We start from the raw sequence: 17,314 nt of genomic DNA on the forward strand, positions 1-17,314 counted from the left end.
GAATCTGGTAAAATTAAAAAGTCCTATTTGATATTCTGATTATTTTTTTATTTGGCACTTTTACCTGCTGAAACTCTGGGCAGAGCCTGTAGTTGCACATAGGATTGCTGGTAGCAGAATGAAAAGCATAGCTTTTGTTCACAAACAGAACTTTAGCCTTGTTGTTGCAGTAAAAAAACTGTTTAAAGTCTTTATAAAATTCCCCCTTGCCTTTTTGCAAGTGATCACTAATGAGAGCCATGACTTCTGACAGTCCATCTTAGATGGTGCAATTCCACAGGCTATTGATTTCTAAGCATTCAATAAGTAATTTTTAGAGAATGAATTGTGTGAAGATTTTTTTTTCACTCTTACATATGGAATACTTCTGGCTTTGCAAGTTATAAATAGCAAAGCAATGTTTCTTTCACTGAAGAACTAGATCTATTTTGTTTCTCGACTATGTATTTTGGATATGCACCCAATAATATACACTAAATTAAATTGAAAAGGTTTTGGATAAGTTTGGGTGATCAATCCTGCATTAATGAAAACTGAAAAAAGCATGTTAAATACAACAAGATTTAATATTCCAGTAACAATGAAATTATATGACATTTTCTGGTTAAAGAATTCTTTATTTGGGGCCAGGGCTTTCAGTGGAATGAAGAATAAATGTATTCAAATTAAGCATTTAAAATACCTGAGTATTCTGTAAAGTTTTCTGCTATACACAGTGATAAGAATCTGTTGTTTTCTGAACCTCTATGAATATAATTTTCAAAATGGAAACATTTCTAAATCTAACCTGTTTACACAGAGAAATGTGGTATCATTTCAAGTCATAGGAATTCTCTATTTCAAAGTACTTATTTTTTATTCCTTTTTTCAGGATATTGTTTAACTACTGGTTTTACTAATTACTTAACAAGAAAGGTAGCCAAAGCTGTGTGCTCTTTAATTCCTTGAAAACATTACTGTAAGCTAAAGGTTTTCGTTTCTCTATTATTCTCCAAATCAGTGGTTTTTTTCCTAGTAAAAGAGGAGCATTGTGGAGTCTGATGTTTCAGATTCTCTAGGTTTTTATTTTTATTTACACTATTTTAAGAGCTGTGGTGGCTCAAAGACTGGATTTTTCTTCATAGTTTTGGGCTGTCTAATGATTTGTCTTTTAAGTAAGAGCAGGATGCTGTACTTATCAATGAAAATAGTGTGTACAAATTTGCTAAGGTGGATTTTTTCCTTTTTTTTTTTTTATTATGCAGTATGCTCTCCAGATTGCCATTTCATAAAAAAAATCTTTTAAGATTATTGGTTATTTGCAATGTTGATAATTTTTGTGAGCCTTTTAGTATTCTCATTCTTCAGTATCACCCTTCAGTAGCATTGCTGTAATCCTGAGAATGCTTTGATATCCTTATTTCTGTACTATTAACTAAGTAATTTAAAATGTTTTAGTCTGGACAACTCCCAAATGTTTTAAATTTCCACACTGAGTTCAGGCTTTGCACTTGCCAGCTGAGGAAGATTATGGAAAAAGTACACCTGGAGTCTGTCCAGTTCACTGATTACAGGATTTTGAGGTACACAAATGATAAAAAGGGTTTTGAAAGACTCAGGGAATTTTCAGTCAAATTTGTGTTGAAGTTGCTGCTGAATGCAATTAAAAAGCTTCTCACTCCATTTGTGGTTTGATTTGCTTGCACCTAAACAAGAGCAACATATGCATAGAGAAAATGTGATTTTAATATTGCTAATTGGTCCTGAGTACCTATATATGCCTTTCACAAACTGGTAATTGGTAATAAATGATATTTGCTTTAACTAATTTCTACTTTAACAAGTTGCTATCTGAATTTAAAGCATTGATTTTGCAGACAGAGTATTTGTAATGAAATAGAGATAGCTCCTAAATAGGACAAGTAACAGGCTTTTTATCTGTGCTTTCTTAGAAAATAAATAAAAGATTACGTTATTGTCTTCTACTAAGCTTATTGCTTGCTATTTTTCATTATAATATTTAAAATACACTTGTTTTTTGGTGGCTTGTTTTTAAGCAGCCATTTACTGACTTTCTAAGTTACAGATACACTGAGCTGGAGTGTAGAAAACTTACTTATGTAGCAGGAAAGAGAGCTAAATTTGTGGCAAACACTTCCTAGCAATACTAGAACAAAATAGACTAAGCTTATTATAGTCTAATCTTACTGCACAGGACCAGCATAAATTCAATCAGGGTACTTCTCTTTTTATGACCTGGAAAAGACAGCTTTTTGAATAGCGAGAAAGATTTGGGACTAGTATGCTATCTATTCAAATGTAAGCTGACCTAGACCTACCTTCTGAACTAACAAGCAGTATGAACCCATTCAGATCTTCTCATTCCTGTTGCTTTCATTTCTCAGAACTGCTGTTTTTTGTCACTTCTAAATTTCTCAGAGGAGAAGAAGAAATGTGTCTGTTTGAACCTATAGAACTCATTTATTAGGCATTAATTTATTTCTTGTAAATTACTTGACATTCTAATTCTCCAGCAATAAAACTAAAGAAATCTGTGTATGGCTACAATCAAAGTGAAATGGAAAAAAGCTGAAATATCTGCCCACAGCCCATTCTAATGAGCTTAGCTCTATCATCAGAATTGTATGGGAAAGCATCTGTTGACCAACCAAATATGTGAAAATAAACTTGGATTTGTGATCAACATGGTTTGAGTCCAGATTAGATAGGAACATAAAAGCAAATTATGTCACACACAGAATGAATGTATTTGTTTTATCCAGGAGGAAATATCTGGCATGAGGTACTTGACAATATAACAAGATTAGCTATAACAGAATTAAGCAAATGTTTCTTTCTAAATCACCAGCTCGTAACTGTTCTGTGGAGTAATAATTTTTAATAATGTTTTGCCAGTTCAGTGTCCTATAGAAAGGCTGACTCATATTGTTACCTTTGTAGCATAAAAATAACAATATCAATTAATTTAAACCAACTGATAATTTTTGTCTATCCAACTTAATGTTACAAAAGTGAATTTACTTATTTTAAAAGAAGTTGAAGTGAAGTGAAGTTACATAATTTTAAATGATAACACATTTTGTTAAGTTAGTACCTGTACATGGCACAGAGTAGGTGTTGGGGTGGTGAGATGCAGAAGTAGCTGTGTTGGTTTCCTGATAAATTATCTGCATGTCACTTTCAATTATGCAGGGCTCCAGCTGCTTTGAAGGAGTGAAAGCCCAGTGATTCCTGTGACACAAAGATGGACCAGCCCTTCCTCCTTAAACATGCTGAGCCTACAGTAACTGTAGGAGACTATGTGGAACGCTTTCGGACATAATTCATAAAACATAATTCAGAAGCAAATCATTAGCATATCTCAGGAATTTGGTTTGGGTCTTTTTTGTTGTTATTTTTATTTCATAACTGCACTTCATTCTGATTTTTAAGAATTAGTATGTTTATGCACTTTTCAATTTTCTTCCCAGCACCAGCAATGTAGGCTGCTTATTTTCTTACACATCTTTCAATATCATTTTTTGAATGTAATACCTACTAAATTCTAACATTGTATGAAGAAACTGTTGTATTATTACTGTAAATTAAAAACATTTCTTATGTGCTCCTTAATATTTATATTTCAATAGAATATACAAAATGAGATTGGTTTGAATTAATTTATAATATTTCATATTTCATATGCAGGACTAATATGTCTAAGATATGTCTTCTCTTGCTTTTCTATTGATTATGTAAACTCCTTTGTATGTATCTAGTTGAAGAAAAACTGAAATGGCTTCATCTGTGAAATCCTTGATTTTCAGCACTGCAAGTCGTATATATCATCTTAAGGCTTTCATTTGAATCCATCTCATTAGATACTTGTAAAAGAAGAGGGTATCATCTGTGTTGAGAACTATTTAGAAATTCTACCATAGTTTCCTAGTTTCCTCAAGGACTAGTGCTTCCTGACACTTTGTCTGATTTTCCACTGCAACACTGAACTGAGTAACTTCAAACTAGGAATAAATGGCTATATGATGAAAAAAACCAAAAACCCAATATTTTCCCCCTATTTATTTATTTATTTATTTATTTTTAATATAGACATCATTATCTTTGCAGGCTAAATTCAGTTTTTATTAATAAGTCTTTTGGATAAAAAGTAGGTATGTAATTTTGCATTGTGAAAATACCAGAATTCATTACAAATTAAGGCAGTTAGAGTTTTATTTTTCTTTCCCTAGGGGTGTAAAATGAATGTGAATTTGAGAAAGTGAACTAGAGTAGGTTCTCACAATCAGTGGAAAGATAGGACTGTTTTTTCCTTTTCTCTTCCAATGTAGTAAGATTTTTCTATCTTGTACTTAGAGTGATGAGAACAGAGAAAGAATGTATTGATTTACTTGTATCAGATTCTAGAAGCTGTGATGGAGTCAACACTTGGTCACATCTTACCAACATGGAGATTCTCTTGTGGTTTACAGACTGTCAGGAGCCAGCCACCCCTTGCCACCCCACTGTGACATGGATTCGTGCAGCTCCGAGGAATTCTACCAGGCTGTTCACCACGCAGAGCAAACCTTCAGGAAAATGGAGAGCTACCTGAAACAGCAGCAGCTCTGTGATGTTATCCTGATTGCTGGGGATCGCAAGATACCTGCACATAGGTAGGAGATAGGCATCAAATATTGAAATTACAAAAGTAAATGTTTTGGGTATGTGTATTTCTTAGATCAGTGTTTCTTGTTGCCCCTTATGATTCTTTCCTTTTGCTTTAAACACAAGTGTAAGTGGCTGAAAAAGGTGGGTTCGAAGGTTGGGGCTTTGAAGGTCTTCGCACAGATTTCCAAAGTTCAAGTAGCACTCAAGTAGCAAACTGATGGTAAATGTGACTAACAATTCTCCTTGCTGTGATGCTGTTCGTATGTGAAGAGAATGGAAATTTCTGAAATGAGATTCTATATAGCTACACTGAACACAGCATCTTTTCTAGCTTAAGATCCTGATCCTCTGATAAGTCTTTTGTACAAAGTCTCTCAGACACTTACAGTAGAATACTGAACACTTTCTTCCTGTGACTTGTGCCTTTCAATTAACTAAATATTTTCATCTTTACTTATAATTATTGGGAAAAAAGTTATAATTACATTATAATTTCTAAAATTCTGGAAGGTTGTATGATATTAAAGTAGCCAGTATTTTTGAAACTATACTTGGTTTTGGATAACAATTAGAGCTTAAAATAGTTATTCTTCATTGAGATTTTGGTCTCAGAAACAGATTTTCATTTAATGCATGAAAATGAAAATATCTTAGATTTTAGATTAAAATACAGAGAATAATTCAGAATTTCCAGGTGAGCAGGTATTTTTGCATCTGAACTCTGCATAAGACTGCAAACCAAGGGTAATCTATTCCCTGCTTGTGTCTTGATTTCTCTGGTGAGATACTGAATTCAGAGTAGGATTACGGTTCCCCAGCAGGAAATAAGAAAAAACAGCCAGTGCATTTCTGAACTCATAAATTAACTTCCTGGTGCAGAGGAATACTCCAAGGGCATCTTAGCAATTTGGGCCTTAAAAAGTTTCTTTTGCCCTGAGTGACTAAGGACAAAGAAACTATTCCTGTTAAACAAAGAAGCTGGATAGTCTATATTCCAACTCCTATAACAGTAAGGAAAAGAAAAAAGATGCAATATACAAGACTGCAGAGCCAAAGTTATTGTCCAAATGCTAAGCAGTAAAACCAGACAGAACCTTCATTAAAATATTTAAACCATGGGTTTTTTAAATTAGTATATTTAAGTTCCCCTACCATTTTTAATACAGCTGTTCATATTTGGATGCACACCTTTTAGTAGTAAACTTAATCTCACATTTGTAATTTCCATTCTACAGTATATATAAATCTTTCCTGCTCTGGAAACATGCCCTAATAAGAAGACTAACCATGAAATAATACCTATAATCTTATTTAGATTTTCTAATAAACCTTTGGACACCTTTACATTTAATTTTCTACTTCTCTGTGGTCTACAGTCAAAAGTCAAAATCTCAAATAACTGGAAAAGTTTTAATAGTGTTTATTCTATGTTGGTTTAGACAGCTGTGTCTAGACAAGCACAGCAACCTGCTTATTTTACTGTAGTCATTACAATCCTAGAAATTACAGATTCAACTCTCCCTGCTCAAAGCAGGGTCAGCTGAAAGATTAGACAATTGAGGTCATACACAGTTAGTTTTTAAATATCATCTCTTGTGGACATTCCTCTCCTGTTAGCCTGTTCCAATTTTTATTATCCTCACTGTCTGTAGTGATCCAGGACCTGTCATCCAGGCAAATTTGCTCCATGATCTTGGTGAGGCAAACAAGCCTCTATGTGCCCAGATCTTTCTTCTTAGGGATTGACATGGAAATTTACTTTTCCAGTCTTTAGAAATCTCCTGCAATTATCATGATGCATTGCAGATAGGACAGAGTGGCCTTATAGTAACATTTCCTCCGATATTACACGTTAAACTTGTCCTCAAAACACACCATACTATTTAAAAAAAACCAACAAACTGAGACAAATAAAGCTTTTTTGAGCAGTGCACAAAATTTTTCAAAAGTTTTGTATTTGCTTCCAAGGTATTTACAGAAACCCTTCTTTACTATGAAATCCCTTATTGTCTTCGTCTGTATCTGATCTTTAGGCCTCTCTAATTCAGGTTTTTTTTTTTTTTTTTATGTTGACACAAAGTTTCTATATTTCTCCCATGTCATTCATCTCTGGTTTTATTTTCCATGTACTCCTGTTGTGTATTTGGGAAGTAAATATTGTTCTGTAATGAACTGTAGTGGCATGATCAGAGCACCAGTTGTTTCCAGGGCAAATGAAAATTGTTAATCAAGCAATAATGACATGGGTCAACATGAAATTAAGAATTTATTCATTAAGAATTAAGAAATTATTCATTGTGTTTGCCATAAATGATTTAGTTGTTTTAAGTGAAGGTAACTTAAATTAATTGCACTGGTTTTAGATACCGTACTTGAAATTCTGTATTCTACAGCTGCTGAAGAAACATCAAAAATGCTGTGAAGAAAAGAGCTAAAATCACTGCAAATGATGATAGATAGATAGACAGACAGACAGAAATTTGTGCTGGAGAGTTCATTAAAATTTCAATCTGGGACTGCATAAATGTTAAAGCATGTCTAAAATGTAGTTTAAGACATTTTGATTAGTAATTCTGCAGAAAACAATGTAGGAACTCTATGCTGAAGGGAAGCAAAACCAGAATAAATGTGATATAAGGCTAAAATTCATCTACCCCTATCCAATTAAAACAAAACACTCCCATATAACAGAGACTGGATTCAATAAAACAGAAAATTCAGTGAAAGATATAGAAGGGGAGTTACATCCTCAGCTTACAGTTCTGACTTCATTGCACTTGTTGAGAAACCAAGAAACCTACTTTTGTTGTTGTTATAATGTAGTCAAGTCTAGTTGAGTGTATAATGAGAAATCCAAGTTTTTACTTTCTCTTTTCTTTTAAAATTTTTTTTTCCTTTCCAATACTCAAGAAAAGGGTCATGAGGAACTCTCACCATGGCAGAAAAGGTAGGACAGAACTATTGGAAAATTACCAAGAATTTATAAAACAAAGAAATACAAACAAAAGTAAGTTTGCTCAAATCTATCTACAAGTATTTAAATAACATGTGAAGATAAATTTAATAAAACTCCTTCAACAAAATGCAGTTAGTGTTGTCTGTTTAGGTGCTCTGAGTGGTAACAATTTTTTCAATGCCTTTTGAGTGCTACTATAGAGAGACAAAATTTTAAAAAATAAAAGGATCAGTAGAATGAGGAAAAATAAATAAAGTTTAGCTGAAAGGCAAGATGAAAGAATAAAGAACCAGGTAGAAAAGAAAGGAGAGCCAGGCAGAGAAGAAAGAAGAGTCTAGAAGTAGGGCATGAAAGAAGAAAAATGCACATTATATAGTCTGAAAACTTGTTTTCTGGCACTAGTGAGTGACAGATGCATGTGGAAAATGCAGAGTAAAAGCAGTATAGCAGCCCTATGTATCTGTAAGGTTTGAGGAACTTCCCGTATCAAACATTGCATCTGAACAGAGTTGTTTAACACAACCCGCTGTCTGTGAGTTTTAAAGTAGTTCATTCAAGTATATGGTTGGGAAGAAAAACAGCAGCAAAAAACCCTGCTATCAGAGGAGCAGCAAGGCAATTTAGATAAGCTTTTAATATTAGTCTTGATTGATAATCTTGACACGGGGGTTTGTGTTGCTGGCAAGTTGAATATGAGTCAGCAGTGCCCTGGCAGCAAAGAGCCAGCTATGCCCTGGCGTGCACCTGGCACAACATCACCAGCCCATCATGGGGCAATTGTCCCTCTGATCTGTACTGGTACAACTTCACCCTGAGTACTGTGAGCAGTTTTGGGAGCCACAGTATAAGGACATCGCACTGTTGGAGTGTGTCCAGAGGAGGGCATACAAAGTGGTGAAAGGATTTGAAGGAAAATGTACAAGAAGAGTAGCTGGGATCACTGGGTTTGTTCATCCTATAGAAAAGAGGGCTGAGGGATGACTTCATCACAGTCTACAGCTTCCTCAAGGGGAGCAGCAGAAGGGGAGGTGGTGATCTCATCTGTCTGGTGACAAGTGACAGGACCCAAGGAAATGGAATGAAGTCAGGGGAAGTTCAGATTGGACTGAAGGTTCTTCAGCAGAAGGGTGGTAAATATCTCCAACAGGCTTCCCAGGGAAGTGGTAAGAGTTCAAGGAGCATCTGATCATGCACTTAATCACATGGTTTATTTTTGTTTTAGAAGCCTTAAGGGTCCTTTTCCAGCTAGAGATATTTTATTACTGTATTAAACCAGAATACTAATGCTATTACTTCGTAGACTGGAAGAAGGTGCAGTAACTGAAATGGACTCTGAAGAGTGGAAGAACCTACCCTCTTTTACTTCAAAACCATTCCCACTTGTCCTCTCACTACATGACCATATCAACAGTCCCTCTCCACTTTTCTTGTATGCTTCTTCAGTTACTGGAAGGCAGCAATTAAGTCATGCCTAAGTCTTCTCTTTTCTAGTCTGAAAAAGCCAAATTCCCTCAATCTTTCTCTGTGGGAGAAGTGCTCCACTCCTCTAATCATTTTGGTAGCCCTGGACTTTCTCTAACAGGCTGATGTCCTTCCTGTACTGTGAATTATACCACTATTCATTGAATATGAAATTTTATTCCTTTCAGAACTCAGAGCTTAAAATTGCAGCTTTTTAAAAGAAATAATACTTCTGAATGCATATATATGCAGTCTACAGAGATAAATATATGCATACTTTCACAATGCCATCTGTCAAAAGATAAATGAAAATTAAAATGTAGTATGGAAAAATTTTAAACATTACCATTTTTTTCCCTAGAATCTTTGTGAATTAAAGCTGTTCTTATGCAGTACTACATGTGGGCTCTCAGCAGAGCAGAGCAGAGGGGCAGAATCCCCTCCCTGGCCCTGCTGCCCACGCTGCTCTGGATGCAGCCCAGGACACGTTTGGCTCTCTGGGCTGGGAGTGCCCATGGCTGGCTCATGTCCAGCCTCTCATCCAGAACCATCACCAAGACCATCTCAGCAGGGCTGCTCTCTATCCATTCATCCCACAGCCTGGATTGATACTGGGGGTTGCCCTGACCCATTGTGCAGCACCTTGCACCTTGCCTTGTTAAATCTAATGAAATTCTCATGGACCCAGTTCTCAAGAATGTTCAGCTCCTATATGTCCTAGCATAATATATGTGAAATATATGAGAAAAAACCATGTCTTGTCTATGAATTTTTCAATCCAAGTAACATCTGATATTCTACTCATTTGGAAATAAAATACTACAAGAGTTCTCTTAAAGATTTTAAGTGATTAAGGTTTGTTTGCTTCTTTTAATTAATAATTGCACCATCAGTGTTGAGGCAATTGTCTATCAAAGGTGTATATGAAAACACTTGTGAAAGTGGCAAAGAAATATTCTATAACAAACTAAAATAAAATCTGATATTCTGGGAAAAAAAGGTCACAACCCTAATCATTTATATGGGTTACATATAAAATAAAGCAGAAATTTATCTGGCTGAAATTAGTTGTAAAGGGAAAGAAGTCCCTTAATCTGGAGAAAATCCTTCTGCATTCACAAGCCCACTTTAAGCCATGAGTTACCTGCTATGAGTCTCAAGGATGAAAGAGTTTATTATGTATTCTCACTGCCAGATCAGAAGTTGAAAAGGGTGACATCCTCAGCCACCTGACCTTTCTTGATTAATAGGTCAACATGCCTTTAAACCAAGATTTAGGGCTGTTTGGAGCCTTCTGATCTACAAAAAGCAGCAGATCATTACAATTTAATTGATCTCTTTGATTTCTCACTTTTGATCTTCCATCTCAGCCCTGGAACACAATAAAGATTTGCAAAAGGTGTCACCTTTCAGAATTAAGTGTAATTAGCGAGTTCTGCTCACTTCAGTTCAACTTGCAGAGCACTTCCCAAGGTAAAAGTTAGTGTCTTGCAATCAGTTAACTTTTTTTGGTTATAGTAAGTGTATGAAATAGCTGATTCAGTATTTCTGTTAACTATTGATTAACATAAGACACTTAAAAAACCCAATCTTGTTTTTATTATCACTGTTCAAAAGCTTGTTTTGCTTCTGTAGGTGAGCTGCTACATCACAGAACTTTCTGCTCATTTAAGCCACCTTCTTTGATAGATGGTATGAACCAGTAGTGATAAACCTCTAAGAAAAATGGGGAATGATGAGGACGTGACATGTGTCTTATTTTTTTCCCACTTTGTACTGGCTCTTGTGTGTTCCTGTAGACGGAATGCTCTGCAGCTGAAATCCATTAGATAATTTCTTTGACTTTCCTCACCCAAACTGTAGAAAATGTATTTTTATAGAAGTTTGTGAAAGACATTTAATCCTTTTTTTATTTTTTTCTGTCCTCCCTCTGATGTTTTTTTTTGTTTGTTTTATATTTGACAATATATATACAGTAAGATTATATAAGTAACCGCTGAACAGAAATTATGTGAATTTAAAATACAAGATATTACTGTTTGAAAATGTTTCCACTGATTATTAACCGGTGTATTAAAATTTCTGTTCATTCATTTATCCATTTTCTTTTTTTGATGCAGCCAAGGGTTTTGGCCTTGCTTTTGGCAAGTGACCAAGTTGAATACCCATACCTGAATTTAAATGATGGCTAGTAAATCTGAAGCAACAACTAATGCAAAATAGTCTCAAATGAAAATCTCAATCATATACCTAAATTACATGTTTGCTATCTGTAAGAATTTTTCTCTCATAGAAAATTGTCAGTATTTAATGCCATTTTTTCTTTCTGTGATTTTTATGATGCTTTTATTAAAGCATCTATGAACAGTAAAGTTACTTATTTATAAGTGGTTGGAAAAAATGTTAGAAGATTTACAAAGTTAATAATATATAAATAATACAGAATAAATAAACAAATGTAGAAGTAAATGTTCCTCTATGAAAAAATAGTCAATTAGGAGTTTCTGGTGACAGCACTGAAGTCTAAGTTCATCCTTTTGTAGTCAAGCGTTACCTTTTAGTCATTACATAAATATAAATGTGAACTGTTTTATAAATTAGGATGTTTATTTCTAAAATTTATGATTGCTAGGGTTGAGCACAACATGAAAAATGGTAAAACTGCTATGCCTATTTAGTCATTTCCCATCATTAGAGGCAAGGATTGTATATATGTCTTCAAGCTGTCCTACTTGCTGGTAAAATATAGCAGCTTAAAGCACTGTAAAATTATGAAGCCAATTCAAGCTGTTATAATTTACTTAGCAATTGGGGTGAGCTAAGAGAGCAAAGGCAATCAATTACCATGGCAGTTGATAAGAATTAACTTCTAATCGCTATTTTTTTTTAATAGTAATTTGCCCTGAACAAACTAGATAAAAATATTCAAAAGGCTAAATGTTTTTCTCTTGGTTTCCAAGTTCTCCAGTTGTGATTGTTGTGTCTTTTATTATTGTCTGTTTGTATATCATGTTTTCAAATTAATCCAGAAATGTGACCATCTTTATGGAAGCACATGGTACACTATTTATAGCTGTACTGCATTTCTATCTCAAGATCATCTGTGAATATTCAGTCCTAATAAGATCAAAATTTCACTGTAGATGGTATTTGGAAGAATGCTTTAACTTAAAGCCCCAGTAATTACAGTCATACCTGATACATGCTGTGTTATTGATTTATCTATATCAGATCCCTAAACAACAAGCTATGCACATTTTGTAGGTATTTTCAAATTAGTTTCCTTGGACACATTTATTAACAAAAACATTGTATTACACAGTGGTTCTATTACATATTTTTAATGAGTAGCATGTTAAGCTACTAACAGTTTAGTGGAAAAATTATAGATTGTGTAAAATCACATGCTATTATTAATGTTTATAACAAATAAGCCTTTAAGAACAAAGAAGAGTACCTCTAGAGTATGAAATGCCTGTCATTATTAAGTTGTCTTTGATACTGAGAGATTATCTTGTTAACAGTTGGGACATCTGCAAGATTGGAAGATTATCAGAAAGACTGAGTGCTAATTTCTATGTCTGTTTTATAGTCATATGCTAAAGTACCACTTGGTTCATACCACAGGAGGCAAAACCAAATTAGAAGTAAATGTCATTCTGTGTTTTGCTGCCAAAGTGCATTAATAATATATTCCTCCTAATAATTTTTAATTATGATGAAAATATTTTTAAAGAAGTTTATAAATATATGAAATTTCTAGTACATATATCCAAGCAAATTAAACCAAGTTTCTAACTTTTTTTTCAGACTTGTCCTCAGTTCTGTCTCTGACTACTTTGCTGCCATGTTTACAAGTGATGTTTGTGAAGCCAAGCAGGAAGAGATCAAAATGGAAGGCATAGACCCCAATGCACTGTGGGACCTTGTTCAGTTTGCATACACAGGTATTGTGGTGCATACAGTATATACTTCCTATAAAGGCAGAGGTTGATATTTTTGTTTGCTACCTTCCAATTAATTGCATTTTTGTTTAAATACTTTTTCTTTTTAATCTTAATCGTCCAAAACTTTTATTAACCATTTCTAGGGATGAATTCAGATTTTTATCTCTTATCTCCAAACTGTTCAATATTTCAGACTTGTCAAGATCAGTAGAACAGTCAAGAAAATGATATATTTTTCTTGGTTTTCAGATACTTAAGAAGAGTGCCTCATACCCACATAATTCAAATTACATAAGATCACTGAAGGAACAGTTGTATTTTTTTTAAGAATTAACATATGTTGCTGTCTTAATCAAATCTCAGTTTAAATAATTGTATAAATCTTTAAAAATTTGAAAGAAAAAAAATTGAAATCTAAATAAGAAAATATTTTAAAAGGTTTTATTATGAGCCGGATGTTTTCACTTTCATTTCATTTTATATACTGGTACTGTTTTGAAGTGTAAACTTATGAATAATTCAAAATGCATAGGTAATAACTCAAACCTGTCTTCTGAATAGTTTTTACATTTTAATACATGATAGATTTGGGATTTATCCTTCTTAAGCAACTTGTTATGCACATTGTAACTGAAGTGCATTAATCGGAAAGAAAGAATGTTAGTGTTACAAAATAAGGTAATTAAAAGACTGGGAATGCCTATAAGATTTACCTCAAATCAGATAAATACAAAATATATACTGTTGTCTATTTGTTTCCTAAAAGATATCCATATATTGTTTAAATTAACCATAGTTTATCATGATGATTCTATTATATATTTGATTTAGATTCAATTTTAAATGGATACCCCAAACCCTGCAGTTTTTAATCTGCTCTAAATACATGTATAATAATTTAATCACAAGTTGCTGTTCACTTTGATATATTTAATCAGGATATGTTCTTGGTGTTTTATAACCTAATAGCCTTACGTCTTAATAGAAAACAGAAATGGCAAATAAACATAATTTAAGCTAAATTCCTCTTTTTGAGAATAATGTTTGAGAAATAAATGTTCTAGGAATGTAAGACCGTGATTTATGTAGTACTCTGCATGTTAAAAGGGTAATGCCTTCTCCCATCAGCTGTGGCTTTGCCGCTCAGGAATGTGCATCATCTGGAGGGTTTCAAGCTAGGGATCCATTGAATTAAATAGTTCACATAAGAAGGGTACAGTCTGATTTGGTGAATGAATGGCACAGCAATACTGGGATAAAATCAAGTATACCTTGGCATAGAACAGCAAAAACTATGTGTAACTTTAAATTATTTTGTAGGAGGAAGGTTAAAGAAAGAGGAGGTAAGAGAAGGGACAGTGTTGTTCCCCTGAAAGAAAACTATGGAAATACTCAAGTACTGTATGGTTCTTTTACCTCAGTTTTCACTAAAATGTCACCTGGAAAGATACAAGAGTTGTTTATTGACAAAAAGAGATCGCATGTAAGTGTGGATTAAGGAAAAAAGCAGATTTAGAAGAAAGAAAGAAAGAAAAAAAGATAAACATTTTCAAGATTAATGAAGCTATCTAAGAACTTTATGGTTATCTCTGAAAACTTTGGAGACTGGATGAAGCAGTGAAAAAGTAGAAGCAAACCTCTACTTACCAAAAAGTTTAAGATTTTCAGCTCCTTTGTCCTCCTTGATTTCTCTATGCCATACGATTTACTCTTTCATTATATGAGAAGTAAAACTTGGAAGTTTATTTTTGGTGTAAGGTAAATAAGGGCCAGACTTCACAAATGGATGAAAAGAGAACTCCACAGCTAGTATAATTTGCATGTTTTCTAATTTGCCTTTGTATGAATATGAATTTACATCTATAATGTTTGTTCATTTAAACAGTTGCACAGTCCAAACTGCCTCAGAAATGGCAACATTGTGCACTATAGTAACATCACCTTGAGGAATTAGAAACTTAAGATGGTAACCAAGAGCTCTATTGTCTTTCGTTTGTAGTGTTAATACACCATTATTCTTTTTTTCGAATTCATTTTGTTAACCAAGTAAGACTTTAAAATGTCTTAAGTTTACGCTTCCAAGTTTCACAAATACTTACTGACAATAGAAGAGTGATGAGAGCTGGGAAACATGAGACAATTTTACTTTGCTAAAAAAGTAAATACATTGGATGCCATGGATCATTCTAGTTTTGATTACTCTGTCTTGCATTTCTCTTCCATCAGGCTCTTTATCCTGACTTATTCTGATTTATCCTTATTTATTCTTAGCCTGTGTCATTATCTCCTGAAGTTCATGTAGGATTATGTTGTTCTCTGTTCCTTTTCTCTGCATCAGATATCTTAACAGACACCTAAATTTCCTAGCTACAATTATGCTAATAAATTAAACAACACTGGGGAAGGTTTGCAGGCACTGGAACACAATTGTGTCTGTTGATCCTGGCAGTTTTAGCCAAATCCAAACAGCAATCTCTCTAAAAAATGGTGGGTATACCTTAGATACTCAGCTCATAATTAATGTGGCCAACCTTGTACACAGGGTAAGAGCATTCAAAAGTACTATGGAGAATTCATTGATAATTCATGTAATTTGTGAATTCTTAGAAAATAGTCTCAAACTATAACTAAACTTCAGTTTATTGAAGTTAAATACAATCTAGGCTTCTCAGTTAATCATTCTGTTTTCCCTTGACCTTGCCGGAACAAAACCTTAATTTTTTTCCCCATTTTGTTTCCATCATCTTAGATGATTTATCTAGATTCATAGTTTCTTATCTCCCTTCTTGCACTCTGATGCCTTGTTTACCACCAGTCTAGCTCATGTCCCATTTCCCTTTGAGTCAGTTCACTTTTCTTGTACTGCATGGATGTAGACAAGAGGAAAATTAAGAAAATAGCGACTGTTTGGATACCCAGAAGCACAGAAGCCAACAGAAATTCTATTTCAGACTTTTGATCTCTAATCTGGAGCATACATCTGTCTAGACTTAGACAGAATATCTGGAGAATCTGGCTGCCACATTCCAATTACTGACTGCACAATGTGTGAAAATGTTTTCAACAACTCGTGTCTGTTTAGCTCTTTATTGTTTTACCTCAGGAATAGAAAAAAATTTTGACAAATGGGCAGTTATTTACTCCTATTTTTTTTTTCCTGACACTACCTTCTTAACTCAAGCAGCTTAAAAATAAAAAAAAAAAATCATATATACTTGCTGCTATTACAGTAAAGGTTTTCCCTGAGGACAGCTGAACATATCAGAAATAATAAATCTGAACATGGACTTGTTTGCAAAAATGAAAGTGGAATCTTAGTGGAAGCTAAGAGTATTAGAGTGGGAATATGTTTAGATGTGATTTAAAAGATGGAACAATTTCCACATCGTATTATCTGTAATTCAGTCAGGTTTATATATTTTTTATAATATAGTATAATTATCTCATTTTTACTGTGAATTGTACTTATTAAGTAGAAGTTTAAGAAGGATAAAATGTATGTCTATGAAAAGTATTATTATAGATGAAGAGAACATAATTGATACCAGACCTTTCTCCAGTATAATCTAATACAGTTGCAAAATATCAGAATTACATTTCAGCAAAGGAGAGATTTTGTACACCAGACACACAAGAAAAAATAGTCCTGGGGTGCATCAGGCACAGCATGGCCAGCCAGGCATGGGAGAGGATTGTCCTGCTCTGCTCTGCACAGGGGTGCCTCACCCCGAGCCCTGTGGGTGATTTTGAGCACCACAATATTAAGAAAGGCATTAGAGAGACATTAAAATATTAGAGAGGGCCATGAGATTTGTGAAGGGGCTTGAGGAGCAGCTGAGTTCACTTGGTCTGTTCAACCTGGAGAAGAGGAGACTGAGTGGAGACCTCATTGCAGTTAGAACTTTCTCCTGAGTGAAAGAGGAGGGGCAGACACTGATCTCTTCGCTGTGCTGGCCAGTACAAAACCCAAGGGAATGGCTGAAGCTATCCCAGGGGAGCTTTAGACTGGATAATAGAAAAAAGTTCTACACTCAGAGGAGACTGGGCACTGGAAGAGGCTCCCCAGGGGAAGTGGTCACAGCACCAACACTGACAGTTTAAGAAGCGTTTGGACAGTGCACTCAGGCATGTGGTGTCACTCTCAGGAGTAGTCTTGTGCAGGGCTTAAAGCTGAACTCAATGATCCCTGAGGGTCCCTTCCAACTCAGCTTATTCTGTGATTCTGTATGAAAAAAGATTTCTAAATAATTGGTGGGGTAGAATTACATGGTGACCAGCAGAGCATCGAGTCTTGTACAGCGTT

General features: G+C 34.4%; 1 protein-coding gene across 1 annotated transcript in view; it reads left to right on the plus strand.

Moving 5' to 3' along the window:
• The window catches only part of KLHL1 (kelch like family member 1), a 181,041-nt gene that overhangs the window by 48,738 nt on the left and 114,989 nt on the right, over positions 1-17,314 (plus strand). Inside the window, exons 2-3 of the mRNA XM_086881098.1 lie at positions 4,470-4,652; positions 12,875-13,011. Of these exons, the coding sequence (XP_086737224.1) occupies positions 4,470-4,652; positions 12,875-13,011 (320 nt within the window). The remainder of the gene's footprint in view (positions 1-4,469; positions 4,653-12,874; positions 13,012-17,314) is intronic.

This window comes from Cyanistes caeruleus, chromosome 3 (genome assembly GCF_971803275.1).
Source record: "Cyanistes caeruleus chromosome 3, bCyaCae1.hap1.1, whole genome shotgun sequence".
NCBI classification, from domain to species: Eukaryota; Metazoa; Chordata; class Aves; order Passeriformes; family Paridae; genus Cyanistes; species Cyanistes caeruleus.